The 21,051-nt window shown below is 49.8% G+C and overlaps 2 protein-coding genes and 1 long non-coding RNA gene across 10 annotated transcripts in view; 2 read left to right on the top strand and 1 right to left on the bottom strand.

Annotated features, from left to right (window-relative positions):
• Nucleotides 1-92: 92 nt before the first annotated feature.
• On the bottom strand, nt 93-19,308 carry LOC144328526 (uncharacterized). Of its 2 annotated transcripts, none has more exons than XR_013393790.1 (2): nt 19,017-19,308; nt 93-356 (listed from the first exon to the last, which is right to left on the bottom strand). It is a non-coding gene; the product is annotated as an uncharacterized LOC144328526 (long non-coding RNA). The 2 variants fall into 2 exon arrangements; XR_013393789.1 differs by lacking the exon at nt 19,017-19,308 and adding an exon at nt 1,714-2,196.
• Nucleotides 740-16,167, top strand: LOC114603133 (snake venom vascular endothelial growth factor toxin HF-like). Of its 3 annotated transcripts, none has more exons than XM_028741912.2 (7): nt 742-1,743; nt 3,906-3,936; nt 5,688-5,884; nt 8,122-8,201; nt 10,062-10,091; nt 11,642-11,704; nt 12,997-16,167. In XM_028741912.2, exons 1-7 carry the CDS (start codon nt 1,696-1,698, stop codon nt 13,091-13,093), a joined length of 546 nt encoding a protein of 181 aa, XP_028597745.2. In that variant the 5' UTR covers nt 742-1,695; the 3' UTR covers nt 13,094-16,167. The 3 variants fall into 3 exon arrangements, with proteins under 3 accessions (XP_028597747.2, XP_028597745.2, XP_028597744.2); XM_028741911.2 differs by having other exon boundaries at nt 1,074-1,743; nt 12,994-16,167; XM_028741914.2 differs by lacking the exon at nt 11,642-11,704 and having other exon boundaries at nt 740-1,743; nt 12,994-16,167.
• The window catches only part of PPP1R13L (protein phosphatase 1 regulatory subunit 13 like), a 51,732-nt gene continuing 49,164 nt past the window's right edge, over nt 18,484-21,051 (top strand). For 2 of the 5 annotated variants that reach the window (XM_028741916.2, XM_028741915.2), the window contains exon 1: nt 18,484-18,712. In XM_028741916.2, coding sequence (XP_028597749.2) covers nt 18,499-18,712 — 214 coding nt within the window. In that variant the 5' untranslated portion in view covers nt 18,484-18,498. The remainder of the gene's footprint in view (nt 18,713-21,051) is intronic. The other 3 variants (XM_028741919.2, XM_028741917.2, XM_077932393.1) reach the window with 3 other exon arrangements.

Below are 21,051 nucleotides of genomic sequence, written 5' to 3'. Positions count from 1 at the left end.
GAACCCCACCCACCCTATAGAAAGCATTATTCAAAATAGCAGATTCCACGACCCAATGAGCAAGATAATAGCCCAATAAAATTCAAAGCAGGGAAGATTAATTGCATCTTTATTCGGATTCCAATCTAAACAATGTAGTTTAATTAATTCAACAGCACAGATGAACTCAGTCGAGCGGCTCCCGCCTTTCAAAATCTGACAGTCATTTAGCCAGAGTCTTAGCATTCCACATTATTGGGGACTATCTGGCTGCTCAGCACATTCTCAATGCAATGGGTGGCCTTGATGAAGTGATAACCCGTTTCCACACGTCTGGCTTAATAAAGCCGCTTCAGCAGGGTTCTTTCCATCACCTCCTGGAAAATACAAGGGGAAGAAATGGAGGCAGTGAGAGATTTTACTTTCTTGGGCTCCATGATCACTGCAGATGGTGACAGCAGCCACGAAATTAAAAGACGCCTGCTTCTTGGGAGAAAGGCCATGGCAAATCTAGACAACATCTTAAAAAGCAGAGACATCACCTTGCCAACAAAGGTCCGTATAGTTAAAGCCATGGTTTTCGCAGTAGTGATGTATGGAAGTGAGAGCTGGACCATAAAGAAGGCTGATCGCCGAAGAATGGATGCTTTTGAATTATGGTGCTGGAGGAGACTCTTGAGAGTCCCATGGACTGCAAGAAGATCAGACCTCTCCATTCTGAAGGAAACCAGCCCTGAGTGCTCACTGGAAGGACAGATCCTGAAGCTGAGGCTCCAAGACTTTGGCCACCTCATGAGAAGAGAAGACTCCCTGGAAAAGACCCTGATGTTGGGAAAGATGGAGGGCACAAGGAGAAGGGGACGACAGAGGACGAGATGGTGGGACAGTGTTCTCGAAGATACCAGCATGCGTTTGACCAAACTGCGGGAGGCAGTGGAAGACAGGAGGGCCTGGCATGCTCTGGTCCAGGGGGTCACAAAGAGTCGGACACGACTAAACGACTAAACAACAACAGCAGCAAAGCAGGGTTCTTAAATCACCACTTCCAGCGCCCCTCGGTGAATCCCGCCCCCAGGGGGCGCCACGGCCCACTTTGCGAACCCCCGCTCTGACCACTGCACAACACTGGCACCGCCCTCCTTTCAGATGCCACAAGACCCTTCCACCTGCGTGGCCACAGGAGCGCCCCGTGTCCGTGCGCCAAGACGCACGCAGGCGCCGCTGCCCGTGCCAGGGCGCAGGGATCCTTCCCTAGCCTCTGCTAAGTTGCCACCCCCCCCCTCACCCCCGGTGCCCTGAGCACAGACAGAGCCCTGGAGAGGCTCCAGCTGGAGCTTCGACGGGGGGGGGCAGCCTGTCTTTGAAAGCCCCTCCTTTTTCCAGCTGGGGTGGAGCTCCAACTTTATTTCCTTCTCTCCAGGACATGCCCTGATTCCGCTTCCCTCTGCCCCTTCCTGCCGCCCCCCCAGCCCCCCCCAGCCTCTCCCTCCCTCATTTCGTCCATCCTCCTATTTGCTTCCAACTTCCAGGAGAAGCGGGTCAGAAGAAGGGTCTCCCTCTCCGCTGCCATCCATGGAGCGCCCGGTCCGTGCCGCCCGCTTGCCACCCTCCGGCTTGGCTGATGCCCTCCTCTGCTGACTCCGGAGCTGGGCGAGCCTGGACCTCGCTGCCCCAACACCCATCGGCCGCTCCTCGAGCAGATCCAGGACGAAGAGGATGCCAGTCCCTGGGTACCTGGTGGCAATCGCCCTCTTGTGCGCTCAGGTAAAAAGAGCCTCCGGGTGGCACCGGGTGGGGTCTGGAGGAGGAGGGAAAGGCGCGGGGGTCTCTTCCAGGGCTCGGGGCTCCTGCATGCCCTCTTCAAAAAGTGGAAAAGGGAAGAAAAAGACCGTTCTTCTACCCAGCACGAAGGTCTTCCCATGTGTCCAAGGAAGCCTCGCCTCGCAGTTGCCGTGGGCAGAGCCAGCGGGAGACGGGTGTTAAATTCCCCTGAACTATCCAGCCTTGCGTATTTTTAAAAAATGCATCTGGGGGTGCAGAGAGTTTGGAAGGAGGCGAGAAACTATTTCTGTCCCAGGCAGAGCGCGCCGTGGTCCTTGCAAAGCGGGGTTTTTTTTGGCAGCAGAGGCACAGATTTCTTCTCCGTTCATTAGCGAACTTTTTTTGTATTTATTAGACATTATTAATGTCATTGCCTTATTCATCGCCTCTGCTTATGAGCCTTATGAGCTGCGAAGGGCAGCTCTGCGCCTGTCCCGTCCAGAGGGTATTTCTCATGTTGAGCTTGAATTCGCCTTTTCTTGTTTGGTTTGGGTCCTGTCCTCTGGATCAGCCGAAACGAGATGCGCTCCATCGTCTAAGCGACAGCCAAATAAGCCACGTTAAAAGTAAGGGGAAAATATGCCGCACCGCCGCGCCCCAGTAATATCCCTAGAAGCGGCAGAGAAACCAAATAACCCAGCGGAGGCAAAACAGCTCGAATTGATTCGGAAGCCTGAGAAAAGGAGAAGGTCTTTGCCTTAAAAAAATATTTATTTATTGTTATTTATTTACCATATTTCTGCCCCACCTGTTCCTCCAAGGAGCTGCGCCTGCATGCCTCCCGTCCTCATTTAATCCCCACAACAACCCCGCGAGGTAGGTTAGGCTGAGAGGCAGCGACACGGTCCAGTGGGGGATTCTAACCACTAGGCAATGCTATTAATTTATTTAAGAAATTCCAGGGCAAGGCTCTCTCTGCACGTGGACACGCGCACGTTCAAAAGCATGGCGAGACGAGCTGTAGCCTGTAAATAAATGAATTAATGCCGTTTTGCACAGATATTGAGAAAGCTGGTGCGAGTTTTAATTTGTTTTAGCCTGTTTTTAGCCTTTAAATTTTTTGAAAGACTCAAATTATTGTCGTCAGTTCCTCTTATTGCTAATTTCATTGGGTTGTTTTTTTTTTGCAAACTGCTGTATATCTCTTTTTTATACAATTAAACGGTGTATAAATTTTATGGAATGATAAAATGATTATAGACAATCATTTTTGCCCCCGAAAACCAGCGGATTGATTCCCTTGAGCTGAAGCTAATTTTTAATTGTCTTGTAGCGGTGGACCGCCATCTAGTGGCTATCCCTGGTACGGCAGCTTCTAGATAGTTTTAAAAGAACTGTTTTAGAATTAAGGTCTACCTACAAGAAAACATCAAACATTAAAAACTTCCCTACACAGGGCTGCCTTCAGATGTCTTCCAAAAGCCACACACAGTGGTACCTTGGTTCTCAAACTTAATCCGTTCCAGAAGTCCGTACCAAAACCAAAGCGTTCCAAAACCAATGCGCGCTTTCCTAAAGAAAGTACGGTAATTCAAAACGGATTAATCTGTTCCAGACTTTTAAAAACAACCTCTAAAACAGCAATTTATTATGAACTTTACTATCTAACGAGACCATTGATCCATAAAATGAAAGCAATAAACAATGTACTGCAGTCACACGATCAATCAATTAGTAGCTGAATTGGGTTTCACACAGTCACAAAACCAAAACCAAAAAGCAAAATAGCAAAAACAGACAGACCTCAGCATAACACTCAAATCGGAAGCATAACACTCAAAATGGAGCATGTTTGGCTTCCGAGAAAAGTTCGCAAACCAGAACACTTACTTCCAGCTTTGCAGTGTTTGGGTTCCAAGTTGTTTGAGTATCAAGGCGTTTGAGAACCCAGGTGCCACTGTAGTTGTTTATTTCCTTGACATCTGGTGGGAGGGCGTTCCACAGGGCGGGCGCCACCACCGAGAAGGCCCTGTGCCTGGTTCCCTGTAACTTGGCTTCTCGCAGGGAGGGAACCGCCAGAAGGCTCTCTGTGCTGGACCTCAGCGTACTATCACAGACCCCACCCAAAGGTTCTCCTTTCTAACTGGTCCTCCGTTCACTTACAGCCGGTGTTGACTTCTGAGCAGCCAGCAGGAGGTGAGTTTCTTGTCCCCACCTTCCCCTTTCTGAAAAACTCACTGCCTTCCCCACGTGGAAAAGCCACAACCTTCCAAACTGCAGAGTTTGCACCCAGTGTCAAAGAGCGTTTTGTTTGCCAGCTACAACCCCTTTCGGACAGAGATGACTTGGCCACTGAACTCCAGGCACTGGTAACTTTCAGGCTGGATCACTGCAATGTGCTCCACATGGGGTTTTCTGTCGGTCCAAAATGCATTGGCCAGATTACTGGCTGGAGTTCCATTTAGATTTTATAAAAAGGTAAAGGTAAAGGGGGACGCGGGTGGCACTGTGGTTTAAACCACTTAGTCTTGGCTTGCCAATCAGAAGGTCGGCGGTTCGAATCCCCGCGACAGGGTGAGCTCCCGTTGCTCGGTCCCTGCTCCTGCCAACCTAGCAGTTCGAAAGCACGCCAGTGCAAGTAGATAAATAGGTACCGCTCCGGCGGGAAGGTAAACGGCATTTCCGTGTGCTGCTCTGGTTTGCCAGAAGCGGCTTCGTCATGCTGGCCACATGACCCGGAAGCTGGACGCCGGCTCCCTTGGCCAGTAAAGCGAGATGAGCGCCGCAACCCCAGAGTCGGCCACGACTGGACCTAATGGTCAGGGGTCCCTTTAACTTTACTTTTAATAGGTATCTCAGGCCATTTGCACATGCAGAATGTCGGCACCCTATATATAGAAATGAGCAAACCAGTGATATTTGAGGGAGCAGACTAGCAGGCGGGGCCCATTGCTTACATCACAGGAGCCTACACAACACAAAACACTGTTGCTGTATGTAGGTTTTATTTGTTTTGTATCTTATATTTTGGCAATGTACATCCAGGTTTTTTCCTTTAAATTTCTTTGGGGCCCCCAAGAAAGTGGGGCCCTAAGCTGGAGCTTGTTTAGCTTATATACGTAAATCCAGCACTGTCCCTGGGGCTCAAGACTGGGCAGCGTGTCTCACTTCTTGTAGTGAGGGAACCGCCAGAAGGCCCTCAGAGCTGGACCTCAGTGTCCGGGCTGATTGATGGGGGTGGAGACGCTCCTTCAGATATACTGGACCGAGGCCGTTTAGGGCTTTAAAGGTAAGCACCAACACTTTGAATTGTGCTCGGAAACGGACTGGGAGCCAATGCAAAAGTTACTATTTACAACACAACTTCTCACTCTCAGTACTCCTCAGAACTAACCACAGCACTCCCAGTCACCAGTCTAGCTACCGCATTCTGGATTAGTTGCAGTTTCCGGGTCACCTTCAAAGGTAGCCCCACGTAGAGCGCATTGCAGTAGTCCAAGCCGGAGATAACTAGAGCATGCACCACTCTGGCGAGACAGTCTGAGGGCAGGGAGGGTCTCATCCTGTGTACCAGATGGAGCCGCCCTGGACACAGAATTGACCTGCGCCTCCATGGACAGCTGTGAGTCCAAACTGACTCCCAGGCTGTGCACCTGGTCCTTCAGGGGCACAGTTGCCCCATTCAGGACCAGGGAGTCCTCCACACCCGCCCGCCCCCTGTCCCCCCCAAAACAGTCCTCCTGTCTTGTCAGTATTCAACCTCAATCTGTTAGCCACCATCCGTCCTCCAACAGCCTACTCACACAGGACCTTCACTGCCTCCACTGGTTCTGATTTGAAAGAGAGGTAGAGCTGGGTATCATCCGCATATTGATGGACACCCAGCCCAAACCCCCTGATGATCTCTCCCAGCGGCTTCATGTAGATATTGACTATATGTTCTTCAGTGGTGCCCTTTGAGGAGGTCTGGAGCCGCAGCTACTGCCGAGCCCGGGAGACCCTGGTGGACATCCTGAGCGAATTCCCCCACGAGGCCGAGCACATCTTCAAGCCCCCCTGCGTCCCCCTCTGGAGATGCGCTGGTTGCTGTGGAGACGAGAGCCTGGAGTGCATCGCCGTGGAGACCCGGACCATCGACTTGCAGGTGCGCCGGTAGGGAAAGGGCTGCTGCCCTGCCCTGAGCCCTAGAACCACAGAGGCATCACGGAACTGTAGAGTTCAAAGGGACCCCCAAAGGTCATCCAGCTCAACCCGCTGCAAAGCAGGAACCGCAACTTCAGCCCTTTCTTAACGTCACCACCTTGCAAAGCTCTGGTGGTGTTCCCTCAATCTCACTCCACTCATTGCAGCAACTGGGGTCTGCTCAGGGTTCCGGACTCACAGTTGCTTAGTTACATGTAAAACTAGAGGCACACTTAACGCTCATAGTACTGTAGGGTTGGCAGGGCCCCCCTGGGGTCATGTAGCTGAACCCCCAGTCAATGCAGGGATCACAACTAAAAAACTCATGGCAGATGAACCTCCCAAGTCTTGCAAGGAACGGTTGAGGTTGCTGAGACTGGAAAAGAGGAAACTGAAAGGTGATATGATAGCCACCTTTGCATATGGAAGAAGGAACTAGTTTGTGTGTGTGTGTGTGTGTGTGTGTGTGTGTGTATGATATATATGTTTTTTAAAAACATATCATTTCCAACAATCACATATCTTCTTATCTTATACATTCTTTTAGACCTCCGTCAACACCCCTGATGATTTTCCGCCTTTTTTCACTTATTCTGCGTTTCTGTTACTCTTAATTGCCATCAACTAATAATTCTTTCATAGTCTTTCTTGCAATATTTCATATAGTTCTCCTTACAAAACTTCTTGCGATCCTACTAGCGTAATCTGTTCATTACTATTACTTTTCAAACAATTAATATATTTACTCCAGTCTTCTAAGAATCTCTGATCCTGCAGGTTTCGAATCCTTCCAGTTAATTTGTCCAATTCTGCATAGTCCATCAATTTCATCTGCCATTCTTCTATCGTCAGTATTTCTTCTTGCTTCCATTTTTGTGCCAGTAATATTCTTGCTGCCGTCACTGCATATAAAAACAACTTACAATCCTGTCTATTAACTTCATCTCCTACAATGTCAAGTAAAAATGCTTCTGATTTCTTAATAAATGTATATTTCAACATTTTTTTCATCTCATTATATATCATTTCCCAGAAGTTTTTCACTTTTATACATTCCCAACACATCTGATAAAAAGTTCCTTCCTTTTCTTTACATTTCCAACATTATTACTTGTTTTATACATTTTAGCCAGTTTCACCAGTGTAATATACCACCTATACGTCATTTTCATCACATGGAACTAGCTTGTTTTCTCCTGCTCCAGAAGGTAGGACTCGAACCCTTAGCTTCGAGATACAAGACGGGAGATTCAGACTAAACCTTAGGCAAGACGGTAAAGAGCTGTTCAACACCTCGGAAGGTGATGGATTCTCTTTCACTGGAGGTTTTTAAGCAGTGGCTGGATGGCCATCATTCATGAGTGCTTTAGTTGAGATTCCTGCATTGCAGCGGGTTGGACTAGATGACCCTCGGGAGGCCCCTTCCAACTCTGTGATTCCACAATGGATGCCAATGGGTCGAATCCGTATGACTAACATTGGATCTGACCCAGGATTTGGCGAGACGCCTATCAGGCACGCGAGGGTATGTCTGGCTGGATGAGGCCCAAAGTTCAGTCTGCCCCAGCACACTGTCTCCGCCATAGCTGTCAACCGTCCCTTATTTGGCAGGAAACTCACTTATCCCAGCGCCGTGTCCCGCTGCTGTCCCTTATTGATGATGTCCCTTAAATTTCCCGGGTTTCAAAGGAAGCAGCTCCTCTCCCTCCTTCCCTGCCGGCCAGGGAGGAGGGAGGCTCCAACTGTGTTGCTTGGCTGCGTTGCTCACCCAATAAGGAGTCTAAGAACGACTGGGGGGTGGAGCTTGCATGCCTTGTGCCAATCAAATTGGCCGCTTTGCCTGGGGACTCGCCTTTGCTCAGCACTTCCCAGCGGAGAGGTGACGGTGGTTTTCCTTGCTGCATCCCCTTTGCCGGGTTGCTGCACTGTGGAAACCACCGCTTGAGGCTTCATTTGGCTGCTAGCTGGGCTTTCTGCCGTTGGCTCGGAGGGGCTCAGAAGTTGAACATACCTGTGCTCTGAAAATCCCTTATTTTGGCTGCTGATCCCTTATTTTCGAGGCTGCTGGTCCCTTATTTCCAAATCTGTAAGTTGACAGCTATGGTCTCCGCCCTCTAGTGTGGCAGGTGCCTGGGGAGGACAGGAGCTGGAGTGGGTGCAGCTGGTGGAAGGTGACGTGTCTCCCTTTCCTCTTGGCAGGTGGTCCGTGTGAGCCCCATCCTGGGCACGACTCAGCAGGAAGAAATGAAGTTTGTGGAGCACACCCGCTGCTCTTGCAGGTAAGACGAAGGCCAAGCAGGAGCCAGCTGGGAGATTTGGCAGGGAGGGTCTGCAACTGGATGTCGGGGGGTGGCATAAAGTGTTCACTTTCACGCCACAGCTCATTCTCGCTGCACCCCAGAACCTATTTTCCAAACCACAGCTCATCCCTATAATGTATGGTGCACTTGTAAAAGTGCCCCTGAGCACGTGCAGAGTGTTTCCCCCCTCTCTCTCCCATATCCACCCATTCCCTGAATTTAAGAAAATGTGCATTTGGGACTCTTTAGTTCAGGGAAAAGAAGAGGAAGAAGCGATATGGTCGAAGTTTATACATAAGTATGGTATTGGATAATCTGAAAACTGAACTAAAAACTCAGGAAATGGACAAATTGATGCAGAATGTAGAGAAGGATCTAAAGACCTTCACGGAGGAGGTCAAGAAATTGAAAGTGCAGAAATTCAACGGGGACAAAAATGATTATGCTCACAACAACGTATATTGGTGGTTCAGTGATAATCATAAAAACAAGAACAAACAGACCAGAAGGCATGCTGGTGGTATTACGCCACGTGATTTCACTAGTGACTGTGATTCCATTAGTGCCTCCAGTCACAGTGACAGTGACATGGAGAGAGATAGGGAATTGCAGCTTCGATCCGGTAAGTGCTATCCAGGTTTTTGCAAGGGCCAGATGACACGTCCTCACGGGAGAAAAGGATTTCAACAGAATCATTAGTTGCTAATTTGTCTTCTCATAATTTAACTAGAGCAGGATTAAGTATACCTGAGAAAGGGTTGGGTTTTGTACCCACACCAGGCTATTCTGCCTTCCAATTGTTGTTGTTTAGTCGTTTGGTCGTGTCCAACTCTTTGTGACCCCCTGGACCAGAGCACGCCAGGCACTCCTGTCTTCCACTGCCTCCCGCAGTTTGGTCAAACTCATGTTCGTAACTTCGAGAACACTGTCCCACCATCTCGTCCTCCGTCTTCCCCTTCTCCTTGTGCCCTCCATCTTTCCCAACATCAGGGTCTTTTCCAGGGAGTCTTCTCTTCTCCTGAGGTGCCCAAAGTCTTGGAGCCTCAGCTTCAGGATCTGTCCTTCCAGTGAGCACTCAGGGCTGATTTCCTTCAGAATGGAGAGGTTTGAACTTCTTGCAGTCCATAGGACTCTCAAGAGTCTCCTCCAGCACCAGAATTCAAAAGCATCAATTCTTCGATGATCAGCCTTCTTTATGGTCCAGCTCTCACTTCCATACATCGCTACTGGGAAAACCAGAGCTTTAAGTATACGGACCTTTGTTGGCAAGGTGATGTCTCTGCTTTTTAAGATGCTGTCTACTGCCTTCCAAACTCGTGTAGATATTCATAAGATCATTCGTCAAATCACACTTAGAGCATGTTTTGCATGTGTGGCATGGAGAAAGTGGCAATTTCTCTTCTCCCTCTCTCACAAGACTAGAACTCATGGACATATAATGAAGCTGAATGTTGGGAAATTCAGGACAGATAAAGGAAAGGGCTCCTTTCACACAGCAGAGAGTTAGACCATGGAACTCACTGCCACAGGAAGCAGGGATGGCCACCCACTTGGGTGGCTTTAGAAGAGGAAGAGACAAATTCATGGAGGATGCTGGAGTAGTTAGGCCATTGGCCTGATCCAACAGCCAGGCTCTTCTTAGGTCCTTGTGGAGCCTCCAGCTCCAGCGGCAGTCTATCTGCATTCCTGGGTTCTTAGGGATATTTGGCCACTTCGAAAACAGGATGCAGGACTGGGTGCTTTTTCTACGGGAGGCACGCACACCAGATCAGCTTCAATGAATCCCTCCCCTTCCGCTTGTTACCTAGAGTGTAAATATATGTTTTCCTTTTTTTCCAGGCCTCGGCGGAAACGTTTGAAAGGCGAGAGGTAAGTGGTATATAACAATAATAATAGTAATTTATTATTTATACCCCGCCCATCTGGCTGGGTTTCCCCACTCTGGGCGGCTCCCAACGGAATATTAAAATACAATAACCTATTAAACATTATAAGCTTCCCTAAACAGGGCTGCCTTCAGATGTCTTCTAAAAGTCTGTTAGTTGTTGTTCTCGTTGACATCTGGTGGGAGGGAGTTCCACAGGGTGGGCGCCACCACTGAGAAGGCCCTCTGCCTGGTTCCCTGTAACTTGGCTTCTCGCAGGGAGGGAACCGCCAGAACAGCAGAACTAACCATGAAAACTCTTTAAAACATTTGAAAGATAAAATGAACAATGAAAACATGCATCACCATCTATTTGCCAGGTGCCAGAGTGCAGGTGCTGCCACACTAAAATATTGACTTCTTACAGATGTGGAACTGGGTCTTATGTGGCATCTGGAACTGGGCCACTTCCAGAGATCGAAGCGGTTGAGGGGGAGGTACTTGGGATAAGGTGATCTCACAGGTGAACCGGTCCCAAATTGTTCAGGGCTTTATATATTAATAGCAGCACCTTGACTGTGGCCATTGGGAAGCAGAGCAGATCTCTGAGCATAGGTGTTGCCAAGGCTACCTTCCTGCCCAGGGCCAGATTGAGGTTTGATGAGGCCCTCAGCTCCTGAAGGTAATGGGGCCCTTTATATGTCCAGCTGTCCTTTGTCAATAACAAATGGTCGCTGTTTTTTGTGTTGAATATATGCTATATGGTAATTTATGGGCCTAATAGGCATCTAAAGCCATTTGCACATAACAAAATATATATCTTATCAAAGCAATTGATATAGAAAGGAGCAAACCAGGGATATTTTAGGGAGCAGCCTAGCAGGCGGGGCCCATGACTCACATCATTTCTTGTTGTTTAGTCGTTTAGTCGTGTCCGACTCTTTGTGACCCCCTGGACCAGAGCACGCCAGGCACTCCTGTCTTCCACTGCCTCCCGCAGTTTGGTCAAACTCATGCTGGTGGCTTCGAAAACACTGTCCCACCATCTCGTCCTCTGTCGTCCCCTTCTCCTTGTGCCCTCCCTCTTTCCCAACATCAGGGTCTTTTCCAGGGAGTCTTCTCTTCTCCTGAGGTGGCCAAAGTCTTGGAGCCTCAGCTTCAGGATCTGTCCTTCCAGTGACCACTCAGGGCTGATTTCCTTCAGAACGGAGAGGTTGGATCTTCTTGCAGTCCATGGGACTCTCAAGAGTCTCCCCCAGCACCAGAATTCAAAAGCATCCATTCTCCGGCGATCAGCCTTCTTTATGGTCCAGCTCTCACTTCCATACATCACTACTGGGAAAACCAGAGCTTTAACTATACGGACCTTTGTCGGCAAGGTGATGTCTCTGCTTTTTAAGATGCTGTCTAGGTTTATCATTGCTTTCCTCCCAAGAAGCAGGCGTCTTTTAATTTCGTGACTTACATCATAGGAATCTACATAAGAACGTTAATAAATAAATAAAATTGCCAAAAAAAAAGAGCAGAAAGATTTACCTGTCTCTCCTTTCCCCAGGAGCCACCGGATTGGGGCCAAGAGGAGACCCCGGGAGCCAAGCCTGATGCCTTTCACACCAGTGTAGGTACACGAGAGCAGTGCAGTCTGATCTGGAGGGGCACCGTGCTTTTATGTGCATATTTCACACCCGACCGGCACCCCTTAGTTCTCTAGATGGTGGGTGGGGCCAGAGCATAACCCCCCTCTGGCTTCAGGATGGATGGAGGGAGAGAGGGCAATGTTACGATAGGGTTTGCAATGTCCTGGGCTGCCTGTAGGTGCCACTGTTGCTTCAGCCCTGGCATAAGGGACGTTCCTGTTTAAATCAGCCCTTTATTACCGGTAATCATGAGGACCAGAATCTCGCTTTGTTCCTAAGCGGAAGGCGCTAGCTCAGTGACAGATCCCTTTGAATGCAGAAGGTCCCAGATTCTTTCCCCTCCATCTCCAGGGTGGGGAGCAGAAAGAACCCATGGCTGAAATCCTGCATCTGTTCTCTAGCCAGGCTGTGCTGAATTCTCCTCTCCAGCGATGCAAAATTCTGGAAAGTCAGCAGATCTGATGGCGACTGGCACCTTCAGACCTCTCCAGTGTAATAAACGAAAATCTGCCCTTCTTCCCTTATGGGGGACACAAGAGCCCTAATAGAGTCCTTTGTAGGTTCTCCATCAGTCGGAGAAAATAACAGAGGCCAACCAGAGAATATTGAGAAGCAAAGCAGCTCGTAAGCCTGATCTTTATTGAACTGTTGCAACAGGGTGCTCCCCTCTCACGCAGGAGAAGGAGGAAGACCCAGAACCAAGGTGTGCCCACCCTAATATAGACATTTTAAATTGCCCGCCCTGGAGTCCAAGACCACCTCCAGAATCATCATACCTACATCACAGAAGGGGTGTAGCTCAAGACCACCACCCCAGATACATCATATCTACATCACAGAAAAGGCGGTCTACAGCAGAAATCTGAGTGCGTTGTTTACCTCCTGTCTGGCAGGTTACCTGTTAATGGTCACTTGATTGGATACCCTGGGGAGCCTGGCCAGTCTTTTGTAATGATAGATACTTAGTTCCTGAGCCACAGGCTCGCCCTATTCAAACACAGACATACCATTAAGACAGGATTTGTGAAGGAAAAGACAATGGGGAGGCTTTTCCATTTTCCTTGACCTTGCAGAGAAATCATTTGGTCAGTCTGGGAATCGAAATGGTTTTCAGGGCTGTTTTCCTGTGCTGCTTCAGACATGTGGTTTATATCTTTATGTACGTGTTTGCTTGGTACATTTATGAACATTCATTATATATATAAGACTTTAATTTTTTTTATTTCACCAGCATCACCCCCCAAACTTGTTGCATGTGGTTTTATTTCAGCAGCTGCAAACTCCCTGGCGCAGGGAGACCAGAGGCCCAGCACAGAGACCAAGAAGAAGCCACGAATTTGCCCCTGTCCGAGAGAGACGTTCCCCTCTGAAGTCCGGACGCAGGCAGAGCTGCCTCTCTCCCAGCTGCCCATGCAAGAATGGCGGACAGAAAAATCCCTGCAAGGTCCAGTCTGTGGGCTGCCCTTTTCTTGACACTGATGGGATCGGGAGGCCCTCCATCTGCAGACGGGTGGGGCAGACGTCCGCTGACCATCCATTAAAGAGTCCTGCTCCCTGACTGGTCCCCAGATATGTCTTACAGACTTCCCTGATCCGGTCCCCGCCAGCTGTTTCGAACTCAGAACTCCAAAGAGAGCACCAGGTTGGGGTGGCCGGACCGTGGCGTGCCTACGCGTTTCCCACTTCTTCTGATGACCCAACAAGGGATGTTCTGTTTCTGCACTAAAAAAAGGGCCTTTTGCAAAGCATTCCTGCCCCCCCTCCATCATTGCCTCCCTCCCTCTTTTATTTATGACGCATCGTTCGTAGGTCTGAAACACACGTCTGGTCCAGGCATGCGTCTCGCGTGTGGCTGTATGCGTGGAAGTGAGTGTTTGTGTGCATTGCCTTCTGTGCGCTCCTAGCACGAAAGAAGCCGCGGCTTTTTGCAAATGTTGTGTTTTAAAAACAGCGTTTTCTATGCCCCGCCATCAGGGAAAAACCCAGTGCTTATTTTTGAAAACAGGAGACGTTATATGGCCTGACCGAAATCAAGGCACTTCAAACCCCAGATAAGTGGGAGTCAGCTTTGGCTACTCAGTGGTGGTGAGGGAAAGGCACTCTGCACATGTGCAATGACACTCTTTCCACTATTATTATTATTATACCATATATTTCAGTTTATGTCTTCCATTAGCCTCTCATCCTGCAATTCAGCCTTCCAAGTGCATTAGAATTACTTGAGCAGCACTGAAGGACATTGATATTTTTTTAGCCACTGGCTTATGAAGCCACTCACGCCTCCTTCATTTCCTCGACGAAACACGACAGGGCCTTTCCTTCCGCACTGCCGAGAAGCCTGCCTTTTGAAGTGCCTTGGAGTTAATTGTACAGCGCTAAACTGCATTGAAGTCTGCTGCGTGTTTCTTTTAAGCACTGACAGATGGAGCTGTTGCTTTCCTTAACCCTACTGCCAGGGATGCTCTGGGGAAGAGAATAGCACTTTTTAAAACCAGGCCCCGAGAGTGTAGGAATCCTGCGCCAGGAGATCCTGAAGTGTAGAAGGAAAGTCGACGGTAAACCTAGGTGTGGCACGGGTACCCTTTTGGTTATTATGGCCACAATTCCACTTTAAAAGACACACCCACCTGCATGGACGAAAGAGAGGATTATATATTTGCATGCGTGCTCTGTGGGTGGTTAAGAACAGATCTACCACCTAAAACACCACCTGCAAGTTCTGTGCGGTGATTTGATTTCATTTGATACGTGGGATTGCAAAGGATAAGACTTACCCGTGACTATCAGTGGCTTAGAGCCACAACGGCTATGCCCCGCCTCTACAGACAGAGGCATTAATTCTGAATACCAGGAGGGGAGAGCGTTTTCGTGGTCAGATCCTGCTTCTGAGCTTCCCATTCAAACACCTTGTCGGCCACTGGGAGAACAGGATGCTGGCCAAATTGGCCATCGACCTGGTCCAGCAGGCTCTTCTTATGGAACCTCCAGGTCCAGAGGCAGTCCACCCGGGTTCCTAGAGGTATTTGGCCACTGGGAGAGCAGGATGCTAGCCTGATCTTATGGCCTTACGACTGCAGAGCTTAAACAAACTGAAAGGGTTTGTGCATGCGCTGTGTCTTTTAACCTTTATTGGGAGTTGGGAAATAGATTGAGGAAGCAGAACGAGACTGGGATGTTCGCTTCCTTTCTGGCTCTATATAAATCCTAGACGCGGGTGGCGCTGTGGGTTAAACCACAGAGCCTAGGACTTGCCGATCAGAAGGTCAGCGGTTCGAATCCCCGCAATGGGGTGAGCTCCCGTTCCTCAGTCCCTGCTCCTGCCAACCTAGCAGTTCGAAAGCACACCAGTGCAAGTAGATAAATAGGTACCACTCCGGCGGGAAGGTAAACGGCGTTTCCGTGCGCTGCTCTGGTTCGCCAGAAGCGGCTTAGTCATGCTGGCCACATGACCCGGAAGCTGTACGCCGGCTCCCTCGGCCAATAAAGTGAGATGAGCACCGCAACCCCAGTCGGCCACGACTGGACCTAGTGGTCAGGGGACCTTTACCTTTACCTTTAAATCCTGGAGATCAAACCACTTGCAACAATTATATCCGTGTCTATGGGAAAGATATGTCACAAAGGGATAGATTTTGTGGTTTCCGGCGTGTGGTTTTGATGTTCCGATTGAGTGAGCCGGTTGTAAAGGTGAGTTTTATCTGCTTCCTTTTCTGGACTGTTAAATCTTCAAGAGTCCGACTGTGATTCATTCGCCTCGCCCCAGTTATGGCCAAATAAATTCTCTCTCCCTGCTGGTGTTTCCTTTACAAAAATGCACATAGATATTCTGAATTTTAAAGTGAAAAAGTTCCCAGGCACTTTTCGAGGGGTGGGGGGCATTTCCTGATTAAGAGGCAGCGTGGTGTAGTGGTTAGAGTGTCAGATTAGGACCTGCAAGACCAGGTTCTTATGACTGCAGAGATTAGACAAATTGATAGGGTTTGTGTCTGTGCGTTGTGTCTTTCAGTTTTTATTGGGAGGTGGGAATCAGATTAAGAAGGCAGAATGAGACTTGGGTGCCGACTTCCTTCATGGTTCTATGTAAATTCTGGCGATCAAACCACTATTAAAATTTTTATCTGTGTCTGAGGGAAAGATCTGTGACACAGTGGTTGCTTTTGTGGTTTCAGACATGTGGCTTTTTATATTCTGATTGAGTGAGCTGGTTGTAAAGGTGCGTTTTATCTGTTTCCTCTTTGGGGATGTTAAATTTACAAGAGTCCGACGGTGATTCACTCGCCTCTCCTCAATTATGGCCAAATAAATTCTCGCCCTGCTGGTGTTTGCTTTACAAAAATGCACATGAGTAGTCTTATTTGTAAACAGATATTCCCCCCCCCTTTTTTCGGCAAGTGTTTCAAATTGTGGGCGTCGTTGGATTTCGGGATTTTAAAATTTATTATTTTTTTTTAAAAAGCATTGATGCCGCAGCTAAATTCTTTTAAAAGGTTTGATTTCAATGGGACATAATCACAAGGAACCGTTTTCAACGGAAAAGGCCATTTGCTTTGCTTTGACCCCATCCAATAGACAGGTCACCAGACATTTTTCTATAGACAGCTTAAAGATTTCTTTTTTCTTTTTTAAAAGCACCATTAAAAAAGAGAGAGAGAGAGAATTAATATTTCAAAAAAGTTCCCAGGCACTTTTTGAGGGTGCAGTGGAGGGAAATTTCCTGATTAAAAGCCAGTGTGGTGTAGTGGTTAGAGCGTCACACTAGGACAGGGGTAGGCAACCTAAGGCCCAGGGGCCGGATCCAGCCCAATCGCCTTCTCAATCCGGCTCGCAGACGGTCTGGGAATCAGCATGTTTTTACATGAGTAGAATGTGTCCTTTTATTTAAAATGCATCTCTGGGTTATTTGTGGGGCATGGGAATTTGTTTATCCCACCAAAAAAAATATAGTCTGGCCCCCCACAAGGTCTGAGGGATGGTGAACTCTTCTGGCAATCTTAATTCCGGCTAGGGATTCATCCAGCCCAGCCTTTCGCATGATGAATTCTGCATATAAGTTAAATAAGCAGGGAGATAATATACAGCCTTGCCGTACTCCTTTCCCAATTTTGAACCAATCAGTTGTTCCATATCCAGTTCTAACTGTAGCTTCTTGTCCCACATAGCGATTTCTCAGGAGACAGATGTGGTGATCAGGCACTCCCATTTCTATAAGAACTTGCCACAGTTTGCTATGGTCTACACAGTCAAAGACTTGCATAGTCAAGATGATATGATAGCCATCTTCAAATATCTCAAGGGCTGTCATATGGTAGATGGAGGAAGCTTGTTTTCTCCTGCACTGGAGGGTAGGACTCGAACCCATGGCTTCAAGTTGCAAGAGAGGAGATTCCGACTGAACATCAGGAAGAACTTTCTGATGGTAAGAGACATTCAGCAGTGGCACTGACTCCCTTGGCGGCTTTTAAGCAGAGGTTGGTTGGCCATCTGCCAGGGATTCTTCAGCAGCGATTTCTGCGTTGCAGCGGGTTGGACTAGATGACCCTGGGGGAGCCCTTCCAAATCTATGATTCTAAGTCAGCCACCCTCTTATTAAGGATGGAGTTTTTTCCAAGGTGGAGAGGAAGCTCTGGAGGGAATCCGGTGTTGGACTTCTTAATCTTCAGCAGGGGAGAGAAATGCCAGGCTGGCAAGTCCAGGAACCGCTCCTGGCTTGGCTGCTACTTTTCTGCTTTCGGGGAGAGGCGCTGCTGACTCCTGAGGGCGACTCCCGGCTCTCTGGACCGGTTTTGGAGCCCGAGAGAAAGGCTGGCAGCAGCTGGCATTCCAAAGCCATGTGTCACCCGGCGGGCGCGGGGGATGCTGGGAGTTGTAGTCTTCTCCCCCCTCCAAGCTGGAGAAGTCCCAGGTAGGCTGCCGTCACCTTTCCTCTTTCCCGATCCTCTCCTCGGTTGTTTGAGCTGGCCCCCACCCCGCCTGCCCTCCACGTCCTAGCTCATCAGAGACAGTGATGGGGCCTCTGAGCATGGGCAAAGTACTTTTGCCCCCCTCCCTCCCGGGAATCCAGGGCGAATCAGAATGATAAAAAAATGACAGGGAATGCAACTGAAAGCAGGAAGGTGCAGTGTTTCCAATAATAATAATAATAATAATAATAATAATAATAATAATAATAATTTTATTTTATTTATACCCCACACTCCCCAGCCAAGACCGGGCTCAGGGCGGCTAACAATCAATAATAAAAACAAGTTGATTAAAATACAACTTTAAAAACAAGATGAAAATACAACATTAAAACCCATGGGGTGGGGTGCGCTGTACCCCCCCTATCCACACCTTAAAATAAGCGCCCTCCACCCTCCGACGGACCAGCAGCTGGAGCGACTTCAGATTCGTCCCCCCAGAAAAAAAAGAGAGAGGGGAAGGGCTTGCGGGGACAGCCTGGGCACTCTGCCCATGCTCAGAGGTCTCCCTGCAGCGTCGGTCCCCCAGGGCGCCGGCGGGCCTCCAATCGGATCCCGATTGGAGTGTGTGTTTTAATTTCAAACATATGCATATAAACACAACCATTCACACATTGTTCAACAATATTTAGAAAACAAGAAAAGAAGCAAAGAAAAAAAGAAACATTGGAAAATGGAAAGATACTTTGCGTAAACAACGCTTGCACACAAACATGCATTTCCATGCCACAAAATCCCCAAAACACAACATGCAATTCTTTGTGCGTGTGAACGGCCCTAAGAATCCGCTTCAGGGCAGGACTACCAGTCCCAGAATGCAGCAGGAGCCGCTCCGGAGCTGTCCTACCTGTTGGACGGCCAAGGGAAGCCGCGGTGGGCGGAGGCAGCGGGCAGGGAGCCCGACCTGTTCCCGGGAAGAGGCGTGGGGCGCACGGCGGCGGCGGATCAGTCCCAGGAGGAGCCCCGACGGCGGCGACGGCGGCCGGAGCCCCCCCGGGAGAAGCACCAGCAGCGCCCGTTCAGCCCCAGGTCGGTCCGCGGAGGGCGAGGGGACGGGGGCAAAGTTTGGCAAACTTGGGGAACCTTGGCTAAACTTGGGGAAACTTTGGGAAACTTGGCTAAACTTTGGCAAACTTGGCCAAACTTTGGCAAACTTTTCCCTCTAAGCGCCCAGCCGGGGTCGAAAAGCCTCCTTTAGGTGGGGGCGGCCAAGGGTTTGGGGGGCGCGGGTCCTTCACCCCCCAAAAAAAACTTCCCCAAACTTTGCCAGGCGGGGACTGGGCGGAGGAATGAGGGTCCCCCCCTCCCCAAAGCCGTCCAACGCGCCTCCTACCTCTGCGTGGGAAACTGCTGCTCTGCGTTTTTCTTGCCGCTTTTTGGGGGGGGGGGTCTTGCCAAGATGCCCCCATTTTCGAGGGGAGGGTCTGCCTGCTTTTCCGTCTCCCCTTTTCCTCTCCTCCCTGATTCTCTCTCTCTGGGAATCGGATCCGCCTGTCTCCAGGGCACCGCGGCGGCTGGAGGTGGGGGGGTCGGCCGGCAGGCGGATCCGATTCACGCCCGGGCTTGCTCTCGCCTTGCGCTGCAGACATTTTGGGTGCGATTATTCACCGCTGCAGAGCCAGGCAGGGAGGCAGCCTCAACCCCCCCCCCCTTCCACCAAAGACTGGAGGGGAGCGGGGAGGGAGGGGCCGCCCTGGAATTTGACTTGGAAGAGAGAACGCACCCCGCGCGCGCAAAAAAAGAGATTTATTTATTTATTATGTTTTGTTTTGCAAAAAAGATGTTTGCCAAAAGAGAGCCCAACCTCCCGGGTTTCTTTCCCCCTTCTGAGTTTGCAAATTTCATCCTCTCCTATTTTTGGCGGCTGGTACATTAGGGTGGGTGGTGGGTGGGAAAAGGAGGTCTGCGGTGGAGAGCTGCTTGGCATGCAGAAGGGTGTCCCGGGTTCAGGGGCGCGGGTGGCGCTGTGGGTTAAACCACAGAGCCTAGGACTTGCCGATCAGAAGGTTGGCGGTTCGAATCCCTGCGACGGGGTGAGCTCCCGTTGCTCGGTCCCTGCTCCTGCCAACCTAGCAGTTCGAAAGCACGTCAAAGTGCAAGTAGATAAATAGGTACCGCTCTGGCGGGAAGGTAAACGGCGTTTCCATGTGCTGCAACTCTCTATGTTCAGTGGCTGCCCCCAAAACCTCAGTCGGCCCTCTCCCCATCTCCTGGCCTGATTTCTTACATACAACCAGCCCAGGGTTGTCGCTGCCTGCCATGGGGCACGGACAACACCCCCAAAAGGGCCTGCCGGCCTCCTGCACTGGGCACCATCCGCCACCGCTCTCCCAATGGGGCCTTGGCGAGGGTGGCTGCCCTCAGGTGCCCTGCGAGCGGCACAACTCTGTGCGTGTGTCATAGGGGCACAAAAAAGGCCCCAAAGCTCTCTTGAATATTGTGTTGTCGTCAAAGAAGCTTCGGCGAGTGATACTTGGAATAAGCAGGGTAAGAAGGGACGCCGAGGGTTATCCAGCCCAACCCGCTGCGATGCAGGAATCCCAACGGCAAATGACACACACCGGCAGCTAAAAATATTTCACGTTTTCTTTGCTGCGTGAGAAGGTGCGGCTGCGGTTTCACTGGAGGCTTGGTGTGGGCAGCTGCCCAGGCAGAGGGTGTGGCGGGCAGCATGTTCTCCTGGGCCTGGGCCCAGCTGCCTCCGGTGGCCCCGTGCCACGTGAGGAAAGCTTCCAGTGGCAAAGGCATTGTGCGATAATTGGGATAATCTGTACATGTAAAGGATGGGCATGCCCGAATCTGCCTTGGGTTATCCTATCCAAGTTAATGGCGCTTTACCCAACATGCAGGGTCCCTGCCCCTCCCTCTCTCACACACCCTAAAAAAATGGGGGGTTTGACCACCTGTAAGCAGCACAAGGGGTTCCTCGGAGGAAAAGGGAGGCAGGGGGGAACAGAGCGGAGGAAATACGCATTTATTTCTGATATGTGTCATTCAGCGTATAGGAGGATGGAGCAACCAAAACAATCAGGGAGACGGAAAGACTAGGAGAAAAAGGGTTGTAGCGTTTTGGACTCTTAAGTTTAGAGAAAAGGCAAGTGATACCTTTTAACCTTTAAAGCCCTATATGGCCTAGGACCTTCGTACCTACAGGACTGCCTCTCCTGGTATGTCCCACAGAGGAACTTACGGTCTTCAAATAAAAACATCTTGGAGGTCCCAGGCCACAGAGAGGTTAGGCTGGCCTCAATCAGAACCAGGGCTTTTTCGGCTGTGGCTCCAATCTGGTGGAACGGTCTGTCACAAGAGACCAGGGCCCTGCGGGACTTGACATCTTTCCGCAGGGCCTGCAAGACGGAGCTGCTCCG

Source organism: Podarcis muralis, chromosome 7, assembly GCF_964188315.1.
Source record: "Podarcis muralis chromosome 7, rPodMur119.hap1.1, whole genome shotgun sequence".
NCBI classification, from domain to species: domain Eukaryota; kingdom Metazoa; phylum Chordata; class Lepidosauria; order Squamata; family Lacertidae; genus Podarcis; species Podarcis muralis.
The sequence above is the reverse complement of the archived record's forward strand: the minus strand, read 5'-3'. Positions and strand labels throughout refer to the sequence as shown.

Bases quoted from the DNA above. Each gene is read 5' to 3' on its own strand.
- LOC114603133 (XM_028741911.2), top strand. From the start codon at position 1,696: ATGCCAGTCCCTGGGTACCTGGTGGCAATCGCCCTCTTGTGCGCTCAG. The intron at 10,092-11,641 runs GTAAGTGGTATA...TCCTTTCCCCAG, and splicing joins AAACGTTTGAAAGGCGAGAG to GAGCCACCGGATTGGGGCCA. The intron at 11,705-12,993 runs GTAGGTACACGA...GTTTTATTTCAG, and splicing joins CTGATGCCTTTCACACCAGT to CAGCTGCAAACTCCCTGGCG.